Genomic DNA, 20,794 nt, shown 5'->3' with positions numbered 1-20,794 from the left:
ATATCTGTCCATATGATACGCTGAAGCTTCCGGCGAATAGTACATGTATTGATTAATGGCCACCAATTGGGACGCCCAATAGTGTCTCTGTATGTCAGGCAATGCAATTCCACCATCGTACCATCCCCGAACCATTTTCTGGTGCGCAATTCTTGCTGGATTTCCTTCCCATAATAACTTTCTTTGTTCATTTTTTATCTCCCTATACTATTTAGCGGGTATCACGTGCGGTGTATTCTGTAAAATATAGAGAAAACGGGGGAGTGCAATAATTTCGAAGAGGGCTGCCCTCCCGAGCAGAGAAAGAGGCATTGTCAACAGTGGCTCACGTCTTCTTGCAGATGCGGCAGGGGGGGCAATAGGTTGCGATCATAAAAAAGGTTTGGATCTGTTGTTATAAACATGCCCACATAGCGGAAGCCCTCTGTTACTACCTCCGCCTCACAGTAAGCGGGAATAGTCGGGGGTGTACCCCATAACACATAGATGGTGGATTTGGACCAATTTATATTATAGCCTGAGTTTCTCCCAAAATTAGTGAAAATATTCCAATCCCTGTCATTTGAGTGTTTAGGGGATGTCAGATATAGGAGGATGTCATCGGCGTATAGGGATATTCTGTCCTCCCATTCATGAGACCAATGTAATCCCCTGACCAATGGGTCCCTAAGGACCCAAGACGCCAAGTGCTCCAACATTAGTGCGAAAATCAGGGGCGACAGAGGACACCCTTGTCTCGTTCCTCTCCTCGGGGGGAATCTGCGAGATGTTGTACTATTGACCACCACTTGTGCCATAGGGTCAGTGTATAGCAGCTTGACCCACGCCCTGCAGTTAGGACCAAACCACATTTTCTCCAACACTGCGAACATATATGGGCACTTTATGGTGTTGAAAGCCATCCGGGCATCAAGGGACATGACCACTGCATCCTCCTGTATTGTTTCCACCCTTCCCAGCACTCCGTTAAGCCTATGCAGATTGAGTGTCGTGTTCCTACCCGGCATGAAGCCAGATTGGTCCAGGTATACTAATCGCGGGATGACCGGGATGAGGCGATCGGCAAGTACTTTGGCAAGGATTTTTGCTTCTGCGTTTATCAGTGAAATATGCCTATATGACGCGCATTTGTCTTTTGGTTTGCCCCTTCTTGTGGATCACCAAAATTGATGCAAGACGCTGATCCTCAGGCAGAGCTCCTAGTTCTCGACTCTCATTATACATGTTTTTGAGGTGAGGGGTCAACATGGTTGAGGCGATTTTATATAGCTCAATCGGGAGGCCATTTGGTCCTGGTGCTTTCCCAGATCGGATATTTCGGATCGCCTGTGCTATCTCGTCCTCTGTTATGTCTCCCTCTGTTAGAGTCAGGACCTCTGCATCTGGGGCCAGCAAGGTCATGTCATTCAACAATTCCTTTGCTTCTTCCATTGACGATAGCTCGGAGGGCGAATACACCTCAGTGTAGTCGGATGCGCAACTCGTTTGCAATGGTTTGGAGCTCCCTGAGTTGCTCACCATCCTTAGAGGGTAGGGTGGTGACTATTCTTTTGGCTCGTTCAGGATAGACCGCCCATAGCAGCGAGTGGTCTGATATTCCCCTTGCCATATGCCGTATCTCTCTGAACTTCCCCATTAGGTTGGGCATTGTGATGATGTGTTCTATTCTTGAGAGGCTGAAATGGGCCCCCGAAAAAAATGTATACTGCTGTACTGTGGGGTTATAAGTACGCCACACGTCTCCCAATCCCATTGCGTTCAGAAACCCAGACAGTTTTGAATTAGTTTGTTGTGTGGGTCGCAGTGGATATCTATCTACACTCCCTATGACTACTGAGTTAAATTCTCCTGGGATCAGGAGTTCTCCCTCCGTAAGCTCCAGCAATAAGTCCCCTATGTCTTGGAATGTTTGTGTGTGCATTGCAGGGGGGGCAAGGATCAATACGATATTTATCACCCTCCCACTCCAGGACCAGGATATCGCCACGTATTGTCCCAAGGTGTCGACCCAGGTTCGTGCGACTTATAAGGAAAAGGCCTTTCTTTGTAGTATCCCCACCCCTCTGGAGCCTGTAGTGAATCCCGCATGGGCAATTAATTTATAGCCCCATCTATCTAGGGCTTTACAGGTATTACCTACGAGATGTGTCTCTTGTAGTAGAGCTATATCAGTGGTGTGTCGTTTTATATATTGGATTACCATTCCTCTCTTTATCCTATTTCCCAGCCCATTCACGTTCCAGGAGAGGAGTCTCATACTCAGGCCTCTGCCCCCGTCATCCACTTTCATTATGGTTGTGCCATTTATTATGCCACTATATATTCGGATGTACTTGCCGTCGCCTCTGGAGAAACCCAAAATGATCCCTGTCACCATACCTACCAGCTGTTTTACTTATCCCAGCTTTTATCTGTCTGCCTATCAAGAAGCTAAGCAAAACCAAAGGAGATGATGGAAGGAGTGTTGAACATTGCAAGCACTCACCCCCAGTCAACTGATCTGGGTTTAATCCATCATCATTCTTTAGTTCACTCCGCCACCCCAGTTCAGACATGGCCATATGCAAATCAGTCTGACCCTGTGCCTCATGGGAACAGTCCAGCCCGAACTGCCAAGCCATGTTTTCCTTGGACCGGAAACAAGCATCCTGGGCCCGGTTTCTGGCTAATCAGCAGTCATCAGCCAGGCTAGCTTGAATCCAGTGGCAAAGTGAGCAAGGGACCCACGTCTGGGCATACCCTGCCAACTTAGGGCAAACAAAGCAAAACCAAAGGGGATGATGGACGGAGTGTTGAACATTGCAAGTACTCGCCCCCAGTCATCTGATCTGGGTTTAATCCATCATCATTCTTTAGCTCACTCCGCCACCCCAGTTCAGACATGGCCATACGCAAATCAGACTGCCCATGTGCCTCATGGGAACAGTCCAGCCCGAACTGCCAAGCCATGTCTTCCCTGGACCGGAAACAAGCATCCTGGGACCGGTTTCTGGCTAATCAGCTGTCATCAGCCAGGCTAGCTTGAATCCAGTGGCAAAGTGAGCAAGGGACCCATGTCTGGGCATACCCTGCCAACTTAGGGCGAACAAAGCAAAACCAAAGGGGATGATGGATGGAGTGTTGAACATTGCAAGCACTCACCCTGTCTCTTAACCCCCTATCTCTAATGGTGCCATACCCACCCTCCCCCTCCCTTCCCATTACAATCTTAAGTTTAAACCCTGAACAACAATTACCCCCCTCCCTGCTTCCCTGCAATCCAGGCCTAGAACTGCCTGATACCCCAACTATGCAGAGTGCCTGTCGCCCACTCTTGTTCCGCATCATCTCGTGGGGGCTGCAAGACTTACCCCTTCCTCCACCTGTCACCCCCTCTGTATTTAAGGGAACCCGTTAATACCCAGCATGATCAGGTTAATAAATGAGTCTCTTTGCATCAATATGTCACTTTTTCATTGCAAATCTCGCTTAATTCTATGTATGACACCCCTGACCCTATTTTACTTAGCTGTGTCCATTCTGTTGTTTCGAGGCAAATCATCGACCTCTATTAGTCTCTCTCTGGGCTTCGGGTAACCCTGTTGGGGCTTTTCAACTGTTTCTCGGATTCCTGCAGCGGTTGCCTGTGTCTCTCACAACGATCTTTGGGACTACTTCCACCCACAACCCTCCAGCCATTCCTTCGCCGTTTCTGGGCTCTCAAAGAACCAAGCTTTACCCTCTGCTTCCACCCTCAGTTTCTCTGGGAAGATCATGGAGTACTTCATTTCTCGCCTGCTCAGTTCCTGCTTGATCTTGGTGAAGGACCCTTACTATGAAGTCCGGGAAAATGCTGATCACACTGTGTTCGTATCGAATAGGTGTCCCACTTCTTGTTGTTTGTAGTATACTGTCCCTATGTCTGAAGTTGAATATACGGGCCAGGATGGGTCTGGATGGCATTCCGGGTCTGGGCCTCCCGCCCCAGACTCGATGTGCCTGTTCTACCGTGAAAAACTTGGAGAGATTCTTGGGCAGCACATGATTAGTAATGAGGTCTTCGTCGAACATTGCGGTTACTGTGTCTCTTTTTTGTCCCAAATCTGCTCTGAGTAAAGCAACTTTATTCCTGAAAGTGTCAATTCGTTGCTCTAAGGATGTTTGCACTGTTATTATAGCCTTCATAATGTCCTTAGGAGAAGGTTCCTCTACATCCGCAGGCTGTTTGGCATTTAAGGAGGTCGGGGGCACACTCTCCACCTCTCCCGTGTGGGTTCAACTCGTCGCTAATTTGTCCAGTTTGGTCTGAATAGTTTCTAGGTCAAATGCGCCAGTGCTGAGCTGTCTGCCCCTATATTTCGAAGCCTCGTCACCCGGGCACTCGCCAAGTCGTAGAAAATTGCCTCGATGTCCCCTTTGCCACCTGGGGGGCAGTCGCTCCACCCAATTCCTGCGTGCTGGGAGTTGAGGCCGGAGGGCAGTACTTCATTTGTGGGGACTATGTCCCCTAGTTTATTCTGCCCCTGCGTCACCAGCTGCTCTGCTGGGCTTTCGACCCCTTCACGCAATTGGGGGGTGTGGGGGGGCGTCTTTAAAAAAAATAAAGTTTATTTATTTTGTTTCTCAATGGTGCCCCGACGCTGTTGAAAAAGCGTGGGGGGAGGGAGAAATATCTTCAGCGGCTGGTTTCTTCTTATCACCCCTAGCTCAATGTTTTTACCATCCATCTGAACACCCTCAAGTAAAGCTCTTATTGCTAGCTTCATTGTGTCGCTGTCTGTTTCGATTGCTTCTGTGTAGTTCTTTTCCAAAATAGCCCCCACCTCACTTCTCCCCGCTGCTCGCGCTTCTCAGTACAGCTCTCAATGCGACCCGTGTCTCAATCCAGGCAACACCTTCACTGGGTTGCCGCTCGCCTCCAGGACAGGGGAGGGGGGACCTCTTCACTCAATTTATCTCAGCGGCTGCATGCTTTGGGACCCCGATCCCGCCCTCGTACCTCCGGCAGCCGAAGTTCTCTGGATGGGCGCCGGTCTCCTTCAGCCCTTTCCTTTTTCCAGGGGCACCTCTATGCTTCTGGCAGCTTCCGTCACCAGTCTAACTCCGCCTACGCAGTTCACACAAGTTCGCGGCTTCCGCAGACCAGCTAGGCCCAACCTCTGGTCTCGGATATCTCGATCGCCTCGAGTGATTCCGCCGTCAGACTCGCTCCAGCATTGACTCTGGACACTCCACTGTTTCTTTAGGTTCCACTCCAGATAAATTAAACGGATATTAAGGGGTTAGACGTTCGTCAGAGCTGTGCTAGTCAGCGGCCATCTTCATCCGTGCTTAATCACGCCCCCCCTTTAGACACTATTTGACATCTTATTAGATATATCCAGGCCAACCTCCAACCTGATGTCATTTTTACATTAAACGACCTAAGCCATAATAACGTTCCCAGAAAATCTGCTAACAGCTGGAACACCTTCTCCGAAATTTATCCAATTTGATTGCTGTAATTTCCAAAACAAGACCACCATCTCTCCACAGGGAACCCTGTGCTCACATACCGCCTTTCTTTTTTGCCTTAATGAAATAAAATGCCTTCTTCGGGGTCCTGTTTTCATTTCCTGTAATGACATGGAGCTGCATAGAAGGCTCACTCATACACGTTGAAATTAGTTAATTTATTTCCATGTCCTATGATGCACATCTGGAGCTCTACTCCTGCTGAGATTGGTTTTATCGATTAACTTTCAGAATTAAAACAATTCCTGTGGTATTGCAGGGATTTCACCACCAAAGACTATAGGCTTCAAATATACTGCACAGTTCCGAAACAGACATCAGTCATGGACCTGCACGATGTCTGTCTGTGGTTTTGGGGCCAAATGCATTTTTTTTGTAAGTGACAAATAAAACTTTAAATATTTGACAAATTCTCCCTGATGTACCTGAAGGCAATCGGGCATTGTGAAATGAAACTTTATATGGCCAAACATAAGAAAGAAGGTCTCGCAACGTAGTGTCGCTGCTCCGAGGAGCGGAGAGCAGCGACACTACGTTGAGTGTCCATATACTCCGCTGCGGTCTGATGAAGCCGCACTTGAATCCTTAAGAGGTTGGCTGCTTTTGTCCGGGGGAACATCCTACCGAGAGAAGAAGTGGTATATAGAACCACACCACACACTGTAGATAGTTTTCATTTAGTCACTAGGTCCTGAGGAATGGCCAACTGATCTATTAGAGACATTTTATAGGCGAGAAACTAAGGGGTAGAGCGTAATTTTTGTCAGATTAAAACAAAATAGTCGCCCTCCTTCTTCTTTTTACTTTTTAATCAGGTTGTGACCTCTCCAGAATAAAAATAATTATAGAGGATTCCCTTACCTGTTTTAACCCACACACCACATCTACATCTTACCAGGCCCCTCACACCTACGGCACCTATACGGCAAGGAACAAAAGATCTCCAATAAAGAGCTCCTTTATGGGCGCCCGTCGAGCATTGCAGCGCCGGCTCGAAGAGGAGCAGACCCATATGATGAAGCATGACACCTAGCTTGCTGGGTGTGTGAGGGTCCTAGTTCCGAAAGGAGGTATTTCCCACCTCCCTACCACTCTGAGTACTCACCAGGTGGCCAACTTGCCACCCAGGAACACCGTACCTCTTTTGTCTTCTACCTGTGAGGGATTGCCAGCAGGTCAGTGTTTTGGGCTCAACTAACTGATGTCTTCTAGTCTCGTCCGTCCAAGGCAAGCTTCACAGAGAGAGAGAGAGGGAGCCCACCCTCAGCAAAAGTTGATTCACAGTGGTTTAGGAGCCTGCCCAGTGATGAAGGGTGCCTTCTAATGTAGGTGGGGACCAAGAGTCCTGAACAATCAATTTCAGCAGGTGCTCAGCAAACGTTTTTGTTGGTGACTAGTTCGAATTGCCACCCGGGCTATTGTTTTCTGTTTGTATTATATAAACCATGATCAATATACTGGGCTATCTGAGTTGCTTCAATGACTTGTGTCTGGAGATGCAATTCTTTGTAGCCGTCTGAGAATGTCTTTAATATACTCTGATTGTCATACATCACTCAGCCCATGACATCCTTAACACAACACACCATCAATGGAGCTGATGGATTGCCTAATAATCCAAGACTCTGCCTTACCCAGCCACTCCCTCACCATATTTCCGGATAAGAACATACTTCCAGAAGTACTTGATCTGTCTTTCTGCCATCTTGTAGGCTGACCTTCGTCTTGCACAATTGTGTATGCAATAGGGTTATTGCACTAGATTGCTTAAATATTTTGCTCCATGGGAAAAATATTTCTCCTTCTGAGAAAACCATTTTCCCTACATTTGTTCTACCCTCTGGTAACAAACATACTTTTATCCTTTACAGGAGCCATTCTATGCTTTTTTCCAGGACGGGAAATGCCTTGAAAAGTGCTCATGAACATCAAATAGCACTTGAGTTTGTGGGCCTTTCCTGCCGTTTACATTGCCACCTCACACCCCTCACCATCCTCTCTCCTCTAGCCCTACAATTAAGTATTTTGGAAAATCCACCATAGTAATTATGGATAGATGTTTCCTCAAAGTGTGAGTACTGTAGGGTAGACACACCTTAACATATTATTATTACACTTTGGAAACCTTATCAAGTTGGAATGCACTAGACTGCTTTTCTGATAGTTGATTTTGAGCTACATTTCCCTGCCAGCAGTAATACTGCACATGTGAGGGGATTTCTTTCCCTTCTACTCATTCAATGACTCAAGGGCACAACAAGGGGCTCTTTGGCCACCTAAAATCTGCTTTTTTATCATATGCTTTTAATCAGGAGATTGCCTTAATTGAGAGTATTGTCCATTCATGCTTCCTGTGGACCACCTGTTGCCAAATCCCCTAAAGGTAGCTATATCGCTATACTGAGGGGCCTGTCAAAGCCAGATGGCTTTGTGGCAGGATGGTGTGCTATGGGCGAGCGCCACCTTCAACAGAGGGGATTTTGGCAAGCTTTCTTCACAGCCATGGAACACAACTGGCGCACTTCCTAATAACCCGCTACCACCATAAATGTTGGGCCGGGCCGTGAGCAGAGGATGCCTGTGTCCATGCCAGCTCAGGAACTGTGAGAAAGAGATAATCGCTTTTTAGAGATTCCATCATGTTGGCAGTATAGTGATGATCAGATTGAAATCAGTTTGTATTGTTTATTTCACAGTTATCATGAAAATGTTTTTTTTACTATTGCTGGTCTTTTCTGATAGTCATGAGTAAGTAAAGTAAATTATTAAGTTATAAGAGCTTCTGGTCTTGACTTTACACATCAGTTTAGCAATGCTAAAAAGGATACTTGGCTATTGAGCAATTCATTTGGCCTAATTATTCTGAACTTTCCTTCATAATGCTTCATTTTTGATGAGTAAAACTAGCTACATTCATAAACTCACACCAAGAACTAAATGTGCAAATTATGTAGTTGTTGTCTGATAAGGGGATACTACTGCTTCCATGCAAGGAACTAGTAAGAGCTATTTGTATCACACATTTTTTTAATGACTTAGTTTACCATAGAGCTAGCCACGAGGAGTAGCTGAATATATTACTGAGACCAGTAGTATTGTAGCAGGAACATCATAAACTTGGATTGTTGTATATGGAATAGTTGGCATGGGGGCTGTAGAGCAGACTACTTTGCAGAAACCACATTGTGATGGTATGGGGCTGGTTCTAGACATCACACTGCATTTTTTACATATTTTCACATCTGGATGCATAGCTAATGTGTGGTTGTACGAGGTTGCAAACATTTTCCTTCCCAAACTTTGTGAAGATTTCAAAACTTTTCAAGGATCAGAACCTCCTTGGCAAAATTTTAATTGCAAGAAAAAATCTGCAGGGTTTGCTAAACTAAACCTCAGCAAAACCAAATTCTCACTCTAAAAAGTTTACGTTTAAAAAGCATGGTCACGTTGGTAAAGGGAAAACATTATACATTTAGCAAAACTATGCAGGCAGAATTTACATTTTACCAACTTGAAGTAATAAAAAGGCCCACTATTGGTATGTTGCTTAAATGTTTTAGTTTAAATTCTGCCAAATATATATTTGTGTTTTCTCTTCACTACATATTGTAAAAGATACATCTGGTTTGGAATTATTGGCTCTAGTGGGGAGAGGGGGAGGCTGCTCCTCTGACTTATGTTCTTGGTGGCCATCAGATGGTAGGGTCCTGAGACCAAACGCATCCCCCACCCCCAACTGTTCGGCAGCCCCCTAGCCCTTCAGGGTATCCCAGTCAACCCAACTTCAATGAGTATCTGTGAAAAATTGAGACTGGGGAGCCTCTTTTAACATTCTGCAGGGGGGGCAATCATTGTATGTTATGCCACTGATTAGGTCTACTGTGTAAAGCCACTGAAGAACGGAAGAGCTACACAGTGAATACGGCAACTGTACTTTTGGTACACACAGAACAATAATGGGGATATAGTCGAGACCCAGCATGACTTATCATTAGTGATTTGGTGACCATGTTGAGTTCTGGGGATGGTCTTCTTTTGTCTGTTCCTTATCGTTTGTTCTTTTTGCTTTGAGCTCTGATAAACAAAATAATGAATTCTAATTATCCGTCAATAATATTACTGGATTACTTTGCATTTTATCAAATATTTGATTATTAACTTTTTATTTTGTAGGTGCGTTGTATTTAACAATCGAGGAGTTTCAGGTGAAGAACTTTTGGTAAGAAATATTGTTCTAAGAACTATTATGGGAATATACTCTTGCTAAGAAATATAGGCCTGTTCATTTGAAATAACTCTTGTAGCCAATCTCATTCATAGCTGGCACAAAACTGAAAAAATGCCCTTCCTCTGAGCTGGTTGGCATTTTAAAATGCTGTACCTCTGCAAATGTTAATTCACACTTTTGGAAAGGAATTGTCTGTTAATCATCTGTTATGGGGCAGTGTGTTAAAGGAATGAACCCACATTTTCTCACAACACTTAATTACTTGTTTTGATATGGAAATTAATGCAAACAAATTACAAATAAAGATAATTATAATGATAAGGAATACCAGCATATGCTGGATAAGATTCTCCATTTGCTCCAGGATTCACTCCCAGGACACGCAACCTGAAACAGTACTCCCGACCCCTGACCATAACATCAGTACAATGTGTGAACGGTGGTTTCGGGGCCCTTATGCCTGTTACGCGAATTCTCCTTTCAAAGTAAGCAAAGGCACACTGATTTCTTTCAGAGTGCTGAGTTCCTTCTCTTTTCTGCTTTCAGGAGAAAATTCCTTGGGATCCTAGGTTGGGGAAGAGCAAGCAGGTTCACCTTCAGATAAGCGCCTCCATAAGTCACGTGAAAGCTTTACAACCCAATCAACTCTTTAGCATTCAACAATAAAATTATTGTTAATCTTCCCAACCTCCCACAGGCTCTAAAGTCACTTGGTCAAAGTGGGAAGGCCTGTTTTTTTCTTAAGTACAGCTATGGAAAAATTTGCAACAGCGAGGCATTTGGAAAGTATTATTCAATCCTTGATATTGAGCCCAGCAATGCTAGCTTGAACAAAGTCAGGATATTGCAGCAAGTATCTCTCTATACATCTAGTCATCCTAGAGCATCTTCACCTTTGTGTAATTTCTCACTTACAGCGTCACAAACCTTCCAACGCGACTGTTGTCATTGCGGGTACCTGCAGGGTAGCTTAGCCAGTGTTTTATACCTGTCTTCCAGTAGCTTATAGTGCACTTCAATTATGCATGTGGTGCTATGATTACTCTCACCTTAAAGCCTATCCGAGGCACTCTGTGTGCTAGAAGCTCAGTTTCCATTTATTCATGCATCACTATTTAGCATCTGAAGAAGTAATTGTTTATTTATATATAGATAATATTATGGCTGAGGAGGTAGGTCCAATGGCTAAACATGATTCAGAAGTGCTGTATATGATTCAAAGTGTGCATATCCTAGTTGTGTCCAATTTTATCTTTGGGTTCATCACCCTATACCTTTGTTGTGCATATTGTTGTATTTCCCGATACTGGAGGTTGAAGTCATGTTTGATTGTTCAAACATTTATAAAATTCTTGGAAGGTGTGTGCTTTGTCATATTTAGATGTAACTATGTCCCCCGTCTCTCTGCGGATATGGCTAATGTAGTCTTTTTCGTGCTTGATTCGCAAATGGCGCACCAACTGGGTGCCTACTTTATTCCCTCTATTGTATGTCATGTGTTTGAGGCGTAATAAGGTGAATTCAGCTCTGTTTGTATAAATTGCATCTAATTTCCCTTTCAGGGCCGTAACTTTCCATTGGAGCGCAAATAGGGGGGTATCTTTATAATTTCGCTCAGCCAATCGGAGCACTGTTTCCAGTGCTTGTCTGTCTTGCGAATTTTGTTTGGTGAGCCCTGACAAGAGGGAGATGCATTTTCTCCTGGCGACTGCCTTAAAGGCATCCCAAGTAGAGGACAAATCAGTGTCTTGGGATTTATTCTCACGAAAGAATTTCCTAATTGTTTGGCGTCATTCACCCCAAAAAAGTCAGTCTCTGGTAAGAGACCGTGGAAAAAAACAGCGACAGAGCTTAGGGGTAGGGGCCCACGAGTCCACTGTCAGACCCAGATCGGATAACACGTTCAGATGACATTCAGCTGCTAGGATAGTGTGTTCTAGGGACTGACTAATGGTGTACATTATGTCTTATTATAGTAAGATACATATATCAAAATTCATACAGAACACTCCCCCCAAGTGGGGCCTACCGTGCATATGATAAATCGGCAGCAATAGAATTGTGTAGGTCTAAAGAGGAGAATGAGAGAGAGCACTAAAGAATGTCCAAAACATAAGTGGATATGGCTAAGTCAATTAATTGTTCTAAATTTCCATGTTTTTGGAAGTGTTGTTGCGATAGCCCTCATCTGCAGTCTGTACTTGTCTCAGAGCTGGTAGTCAGTGTCTCTCTGCCATCTGCTGTGTGGTCTGGTTCAGGGATCTGCACTCTCAATAAGGTTGCTGTGTCTGAGAAGTTGGTGTAGTGGCGTGCTTTGTTCTGGTGAGCAAAGGCCGGGCCAAATGAGTATGCCCATCTGTATTTAATGTTATCTTGTCTCAGTTTGTCTGTGATTGGCTTGAAGGGCAGTCTTCTGGCTTAAGTGGCCTGGCAATGTCCTCAAATATTGACATGACATTCCTTGAACGGGCACTTCCTTTACTTTGAAAGAGTGTAGCTTCGTGAATACATCTATGGGGCGCTTCCCCCCACCAATGTTCATTGGGCCAACTCGATGAACCCGATCCAGCTTCAAGTCGGGCAAGAACATGCCCATGTAGGAAGCTGGGTTTCTGTTGCAGCGACCCCCCCATACTTTTTCGCAGATTTCTGATGCACTTTGACTTGATGTGCCTTGGGTCCCTGCCAATCAGGTTCCTAGGGCCTGTGTTCTTTCCCAAAACTGTACCTTTGTACCCCAAATTGGCACTTCTCTGGCCACATGTAGGTCCCTTGTAAAAGTTACCATGGGTACCAAGGGCACTGTGACCAGAGAAGGCCTCTAAGGGCTGCAACACATTGTGTGCCACCCTTAGAGGTCCTGTACCTTAACACACACACACTGCCATTGCAGCCTCCGTGTTTTGGTGCAGAGAAAAGTGAGGAGTTGACATGGCACACATACCTGTGTGCCATGCCTGCTACCCACTGCCTATTGTATAGGTAAGACACCCCTCCAGCTGGGTGCACTATACCACTGGTGAGGGTACAGTTACATGAGCACTGTACACCTACGGTGTCTCAGTCCATTCTTAGACATCGTAAATGCAATAAAGCCATAAAGTGTATATAGTCTGGGAGTCTGTCATTACGAACTGCACACACCATAATGGCTTTACTGAATTCTGGGAAGTTTGGTATCAAACTTCTCAGCATAATAAACCCACACTGTGGCCAGTGTGGGATTTATTATACAATGCACTCAGAGGGCATCTTAGAGATGTCCCTTGAAAACCGACCAGCCTCTAGTGGGTTCCCTGATTGTTAAACACCAGCCTGCCACCACAAGACATGTTCCTGGACCCCTGGGGTCGGAGCCTTTACTCCCTGTACTAATTCAGCCTGGACAGACAAGTTCCTTTCCACACTGAAATTAGGTTCAATAGTACATCTTTGCAAGAAAACGAACTTCAAAGCTAAGAGCTCTCCAGCTACTGCCTTATCACCCACTCCGTACCTAGAGAGAATGCGAGAGAGAGCTATCACCATCCAACTCAAGAAGCCCACTGATCGTCCTCACCTGCTGCAGTCCTATCAGTCCATCCCATTCCAATTCAGCCAAGAAGCAGCCTCCACAGAGCAGGTCAGTGATGCCTCAAGATTGCGGACATAAATGAATCCAACCTCCTATTCCACCTAGCTCTATGTGCAGACGTAGAGAAGGATGCTTACAGGGCCGACACTGTTGACTGGCAGACCATTTAGGCATTCCTCTTCACCTGCAGGAAAACCACTGATATTGCCCAGCCCACTTTCTTGGTCTACAAAATTAAATAATTCATCCAAATGATCTGTGCAAGATCCTTAATACTCAGTCACATGCAGAGGGATCTTTTTACCCAGCGCAGCATCGCCCTACACCAATTTGCTAAAGACATATAACTTCACTTGAAAGTGTCATCATCGAACAGTATTGACTAACTCAGATTGTTCGATAACCGTCTCCAATCATTGATATGGGACATCCTTAGGAAGCTGACCCAATAAGACTAGGTTTGCCTTTTAATCCAGCCATGGCTGTCACACAAGTACCTCGAATGCTTCTCCACCTTCATCACCACCTGCACGAAATCTCTGGACCTTCTGATTGTATCCAGCTTAACTTCATAAAGAACAAAATTTGGACTGCTTGGTTCTACCAGGGTTTCATGTGCAGGGTTCAGTCATGTTCAGTGACGCCTGGCCCACCTTTCCAGGCCCTCATCCTGTCACATGTAGATGGTGGTGGGGCCCGGCTCACAGGACTTCCTGGCACTGCTCCAATGTGTTCTCCATGACTTTGCTTGGCACATTGTCAAAAAGTGAAAGGTTGACTACATTTCACCTATTTGAAAGCATTGTTCTTAATCCCTCATGATAATTCGAAACATGTTAAGTGCCCTGTAAGTTAGTACACATACAAAATTCAGATTGTCCCACTGAAAAAAACGTATTTCAGGAGAACTCTCTGCAACTTACATCTCCTCCCACATTATGCTATAATCCAGAAGGCACAAAAGGAAAAACGCCTTGTAAATAAGCCTTGTCTGCTTTTACCTCTGACCTCGGAACTAACTGCACCATCATTCACTCTGCACCCCTTAGTTTTATCATTCAGAGAAGACCTACAACCCACTTCTTGTCAACTTTCTTGATGCCAACAGGCAGATTACTCCTGCCTCTTTGCAGCCTGTCTGCTGTCTAAATCCTCCACCCACCAGAAACTTGCCTCGTGGCATGCCCTCCTGGTTCTGGCATAGAAGGCATTCACCACCAGCGTGTCCTTGTAATACGTCGAGATCACACTTTTCTTCTTTTTTTCGCCCATTATATACCTGGAAGGTTCTGACCTGCACGTGCTTGGCCTTTAATCTAGGAATACAGGCTCTGGGGAAAAGTTGCCAGACCCTCATCTACATTTGTTTCCCACAGTTGCTACCAGTGATCCCTCCACTGAACCCGACACCTTCAGTTGAAACTTGGTTCATGGCACAGATGCTCCTTTAAAAGAAGGTTTGAGTAAACTCTTTGGGGCGAAGAGAAACTGGGTACATAAAGCAGAACACAAAATGTTTCCCAATGATGATCCATTTTCTCTGTGTTTTGCACTTAACTTTTATGTGCATCCGAATAGAATGAGCGGATTGCTCCATCAGCATATTCCACCGTGTATAAAAACAGGAGCTGCTCTGTACCTTTTGTAAGATACAATTGATTTATATAAAATAGTGTGTGTGGGAGGGGTGTTTAAAAGTGCCAAGTTATGCACATTATTTCAATAGGAGAGGAGGATAATTAAAGAAAATCCATTGCCGACCACCCAGTGTCAACAAAGAATTGCAAACTAAGCACTAACAATGTAAAAAGTAAAAAAAAAAAAATGCAGCATCTGTTCCTTTTGCAGGATGTTGGTTTTCGCAACAGTTTGAACATCAGCTAACATATGTGGCCCCATTTTTATTGAATGATCAGGACCTTCATCAGACAAATGAATATTTAATTTCCAATTTACGGCTGGGCTTAGTCAGTCTGACACTTCTATCATGTTTGATGCACATGGAGCCTCAAACAAAAAAGCAGAAGTCCTTCTTGAGGAAGATAAAAGGAGTAGGATCCATATCCAGTATGATTAGAACACCATACCCGCATAGTAATGGTCGGACTTGCTAACATCGGACCCGATTTACAAGGTAAAGTTAGACCAAAAGTCTAGTTTAGACCAAAAGTCTAACTTTACTACGTTTTGGTAATCCCGAAGCTAGGTTACTACTAGTAAAGTTAAACTTTTAGCCTAAGTCTACCTTTGTGAATACCAAAAAATAGTAGTAAACTTACACAAAAGTGTAAGTTTACCTTTGTGAATCGGGTCCCTTGGTTCTGCAAAGCACCTAGTTTTCCATTGATATCCGGATTAGTTGTGATTCACCAAGGCGAGGCTGTGAAATCTTGTGATTTATGTAGCTTTAAGTTTGCTGCTGGTGGCTTTATTCAAGCATTCTTCTGATTAGGAAGGGGCACAAATGTGGCAGCAACCACCTTACGATCAGGAAAGAAGGGACTATCACGATCCAGCTCTTTATAAAACCAGATTGCTTGCTGGCTAAATTCACAGAATGGAATGATTAGATGGAGTTACACAAGGGAAAGCATTGCTGGCCTCAGGACAGGCTGTGTGGTTAGAGCTAGCTCAAAGCCTAATAACAAGCATAATCCCAACAAAATGGAGGTTCTGAGCTAGGGGTTGAAAGAGTTTCACACTTCGCCTGCTAAGATGCCGAAGCTTGCACTCTGCTCACTGTTGGGTCGAAAGAGTCCTCTGCATGCTTGAAGTCATGTACCCCTGCCCTGAGTGGCAAACTGTACTGTTTTCTGGACCCCTATTGCTGTTTTTATTTTACATAATGGACAGGGATCATACATTTGTGCCCTGACATAGGCCAGTCTCACGAATTGCATTGTTGTTGGACTGGAAGGGGCGCCCAAAGCGATACTCTCATTGTGGTGAAAGGCTACCGCCTTCACCAGGAGCTAAGCAGCACCAGCGCATCAGTGGCAGCATACTGTGTAGTGATCAGTAGTAGTGCACATGACCTTTTTACCCTGTGTCCCTGCAGTAAGGCTGACAGGCCAGCTCACTTTTCTTTTAAAGTTCTGCTCATGTGTGTTTAAATCACCCTTGGACTACATCAGGTAGATGTGGAGTGCTGTGCAGACCAGGAGTAGTGACTTTGAGCTTAATGTGTGTGTACCTGGGAAGGGTACAGTTCAGGGATAGAGCAGTATTATGCAGTGCATGTGTGGGTAGTGCATGTACTGGGTGTATGTATGACTGTGAGGAATACATTACATAAGAGATGTAGTGCTGTGCTGTGCTGTGCTGTGCGTGCACATTGAGAGCATGTGCTGGGTTTAAGCATGCCTGCGTGAAGTATAATACATGAAGGGTGAAGTGCTGTGCAGTGCACATGGTAAGTGTGTGTGTACTGGCAGGGTGTGTGTTTGTAAATAGCACACCCTTAGTGAATATAGATAAACTTCAGTGCGCATAGACTCAGTGTGTGTGCTAAAGGTACAATGCATAGAGGTATTAGTGCTAAACAGTAAGTGTGCTATGAATGTCAAGGACTGTCCAGGACTATGTCTGGAAAACTGTCAGGGACCTGGGCCAGGACTGGTGGCTGGGTAGAAAAAGTAAGCAGAAAGTTGAGTACAGAGCTGCCCTGGATCACACAGGAAGTCAGAGCAGAAAAGGGATCCAAAAGGGGAAGCCTGCACAAGGGAACAAGATGTCTAAGACTCTGAAAAGATAGGCACTTAAGAGATGATTTAGCATTCAGAATAAATAACTGGCACCCAAGACAAGACATATATATATATATAACAGCATTCACAATAAAGGGAGTGTGGGGTAAAGCACTCGGGAGCGCCACCCGGTAAGACTGAAGCTCAGTAATTTCCGCACCCACAGTTGTTGTTACAGATACTGACTGAAAATGCCCACATATAGGATATACATGCAAAGGCAGGGTCTGTGGAGCTGATAAATATGGTGATGTTCTAAAAGTAACTCAAAGAGAATACTCACAGTGAACAAGAAACATACAAAAAAAGTTGAAGCAAGACAGTAGAACAGGCAGACAGCAAACAAGGGACTGAAATAGAGGTAATAGGAAGAAAAGCAGGAACTGGGACAAGGGAAATACAGGAGAGCGGATTCAGTGGTGCATTAAATAGTAATAGTTCAGGAATCAAGGAAACAAGTAATAGCTAAGGATTAGGAGTCAAGTAGCACTGAAGACAGTGCTAATTCAGGAAAAAGGAATGCTATAGCTCAGGAACAGGAATCAACGGAAGACTGAAGGTGGTGCTAGTTCAGGAACAAGGATAGCTATAGCTCAGGAATCAAGGTTACACTGGTAGGCAGTGCTGCTTAGGGAACAAGGATATCTCTAGTTCATTAATCAAGGAGTATCAAAAGCTTAGGAAACATGGATATCAAAAGCTCAGGAAACAAGGATCGGTCTCAGCAGAACACAGCATGAGCAACACTGGACAGAAAGGCGCTGGGGCTAAAAAGAGCTCACAGTAATCACAGGCATCAAGTGTGAGCAGGCTAGCAGCAGCCACCCACAGGCGAGCTGAATTTCTCCACCCATCCTTGGCCTGCAGGGGTGGAGATGAAGCAGTGAGCAGGGAATGCTAGGTAATGGAGTTTCGGGCATTAGCAGGCTGACTTCAAGCATGAGCAGGCAGGATTTCACAACACCTGGCATGGACTGGCACTTTCCAAGTAGCGTCCAAATGGCTGAAAGTCAGTATGTGCATGCAGAGGAGGATCCAGAAGCTTATTAGAATACTGGAAAGTCCCACAATTCACCCACCTGTTGGTGGGCACGAGAGTACAGGGAGCAAATTGTGACAGTGAATGTACACTGAATAAATGTGCCTTCAATGGTACATTACATTGTGGACCTTGGGTTCCATTTTGGGAAGCCCAGGCCGGCCTGCTGAGGACAGGAGGAGAGAGGAATCCCCCCAGATAGATTTGTGTATTGCTACATTCATGTGAGCTGGGTGGGACACACACTGGAGGCAGAAAGGAAGAAGCTCCTTTAACAGTTCAAAAGAGTCCTCTTGACTCAGTGACAGATCACATGGAAGGGGCCTGGTCACATCTCCGGAAGGGAGATGGGGCTTATAAAGGAATTATAAAGAGTAGGGCTGGGATTCTGGAATTAATCTTTTGATGAACGTATCACTGTGGCTGGCATCCAGGTGTGAACTCTGGCCACTTCCATGAATTGTGTTGTGGGTCAATCAGCTTCGGATTCTTGCCTGCTCTAACAGACAGGCTTTCATGAAGAAAGAAGAGAAAGCGTCCACTTCAAAAGAAGCAGAACCCTAGCCTAAAACTTCAATGACGCTGACCTTAAATTCCATTTTTGTGTCTGGAAATGGACTATAAGAAGGGGAGGTTGAGGCGCCAAACTTTGTCATCAGCCAAGCAGCCAGATGGGCTGTGTGAGAAGGGAAATCTCTGCAAGACCTCTGCCTGTGACCAGGATTGGGACAAAAGCCTGCTAGTCTTCCTGCTGGGTGACCGTACATCACCCAGGACAGGAAGATCACCTTGCCTGAAGCACCACACCTGCCTGCTTGCCATGACCAGTGTGCCCTGTGAGGAAGAAGAGAGTGTTAGAGGAAGCCAGGTCCAGTGGGGAGCCCTGTGACAGGACTCCCTTAGCAAAGTGTAAAGCTGTGCACTGATCGGATTGTTGCCCATGTGGCGTGTCGGCTCTGTGATCTCCATATGCCAGGCCTGCTTTAGACTGAGCTGAGAGCGAACCGTCATATGGACATGGTCAAACTGGTACTGCCACACTGTGTTGACCCTGCATGCAAGAGGGGGCCACCAATAAAGTTATCACTGCTTCGCTGGGACCCGTGACCATCTGAGTGTGGGTGCCTGCGCTAAGGAAGTCGGTACTCGTGTTAATCTAAGTACAGGGGCAACACTGTATGCCAGGAGGGGCTGCTGGTACCAACGTGCCCAAGGATTGGGGCCATTACCCAAAGGTGAGACTGAGGCTACATTCGACGAGTTGGGCTCACTCTGCAAGGGAACTGCACCTGACTGACTGGAGGGCTGTCAAGGTTGCGGTGGCAGAGAATGAGTCCAGCAGCGCCGCTCAGGAGACAGAGCCTGCGCCGCTGGGTGCTGCTTCGTGGGTCGCGAACAGCCCGCCTTCTCCGAACTGGTCAGGACACGCGGGTGCCCACTCTGAGGGTACCCGCTGCTCTGCCAAACTCATACGTGCTGCGTGAGTGGGTAACATGAGAACTGGGCCTAATAGTAGGCATTTCCTGGATGTGGTAACCAGTGAATAGGGAATAACTCCAAACACGGTACATGAAGGAGGTTGGGACAGGGGTTTGCCTGACAACTAGTAGAGTCCCAACCTCAATGAGGGATTGGGTTTTTACTTCTGAGTGTCATATACCTTTGCATGTATAGAGTTAGAAATGTAATACTTCTTTTTTTATTATCCAAAAGCAGGCATTTGACTAGACATTGATTTATTGGCTCTACTGTTTGCACTTTGATGTATGAGTCGTGTTGACCAATCAGTTTCTACACTCCCCTTTATGGAGCCTTGACTGCTAGACCACAGCTTCCACGGAGAGTCAAGTGCAGAAGGGATAATTGCCACACTTGCCTTTGAACGTTGGAGGAAGTGCTGTAACCCCGAGCCAATGACAAGACGAGAGTATTAAGCAATCTCTACAAACAATATCTGTTGTATCTAGAATCTGGAAGAACCAGCATTCCATTGAGAGATACGATTGTCAGAGGTGGAGCGCTTACAAATCCGGACTGTGGAAGGCCTGAGAAATAGAGAGTGAATCCCTATCCTGAGCAAGGTCTCTTTGTGGTGAGAGGCGTATGCCTTCAGATTGGATCTAGCCAACAGTTCATTTTAAGATATTGAATGAAATATTATTTTTCGACAGAGGGAGACCTATACCCAAATATACTGTCCTGAAGAAGGTGGCTGAATCTTTTCCAAATCCACCGAAACATGTCAAAATATTCCTTACGCTGAATCCGATCACAACAATTTACCACAGATGAAGAATATCTACTTCCTCAAGACTCTTGACTCATAGAAATAACGGATCAGCAAATTTTACAGACATAGTACTGAGGGTGCTCTCATTTTGATTGTTGCCTTTTTATCTCGCATTGTGTGACTTGTTGCGCCGATATTGGTGGGGCGGTCTAAGAAGTGAATTGAGTTGCTTTTCATTCATGTCATATGGTACTGTTTTTAACTGATACAGATATCTTAACATGCTCTGTGGTGATATGACACAACTGTTGGGCATTTACATGTGATTTTTATGATTTTAAAGCTTTATGTAACTCTCTACCTTGGTGATACTTGTTGAAAATAATAAGACCCATAGTGGATGTGGGGCCAATTGGTAGAGTGGTGTGGATGATTGAACTAATTATGTGACACATTGTTTCCAAGGTGCGTTTTTTATCCTACT

General features: G+C 45.2%; 1 protein-coding gene across 1 annotated transcript in view; it reads left to right on the top strand.

Moving 5' to 3' along the window:
• LOC146831465 (phospholipase ABHD3-like) overlaps positions 1-20,794 on the top strand; it is a 287,309-nt gene that overhangs the window by 103,626 nt on the left and 162,889 nt on the right. The window contains exon 4 of the mRNA XM_085605781.1: positions 9,667-9,712. Within this exon, the coding sequence (XP_085461907.1) occupies positions 9,667-9,712 (46 nt within the window). The remainder of the gene's footprint in view (positions 1-9,666; positions 9,713-20,794) is intronic.

Source organism: Triturus cristatus, chromosome 5_1 (assembly GCF_964204655.1).
Source record: "Triturus cristatus chromosome 5_1, aTriCri1.1, whole genome shotgun sequence".
NCBI lineage: Eukaryota > Metazoa > Chordata > Amphibia > Caudata > Salamandridae > Triturus > Triturus cristatus.
Note: the sequence above shows the minus strand (reverse complement) of the source record. Positions and strands in the feature narration are given on the sequence as shown.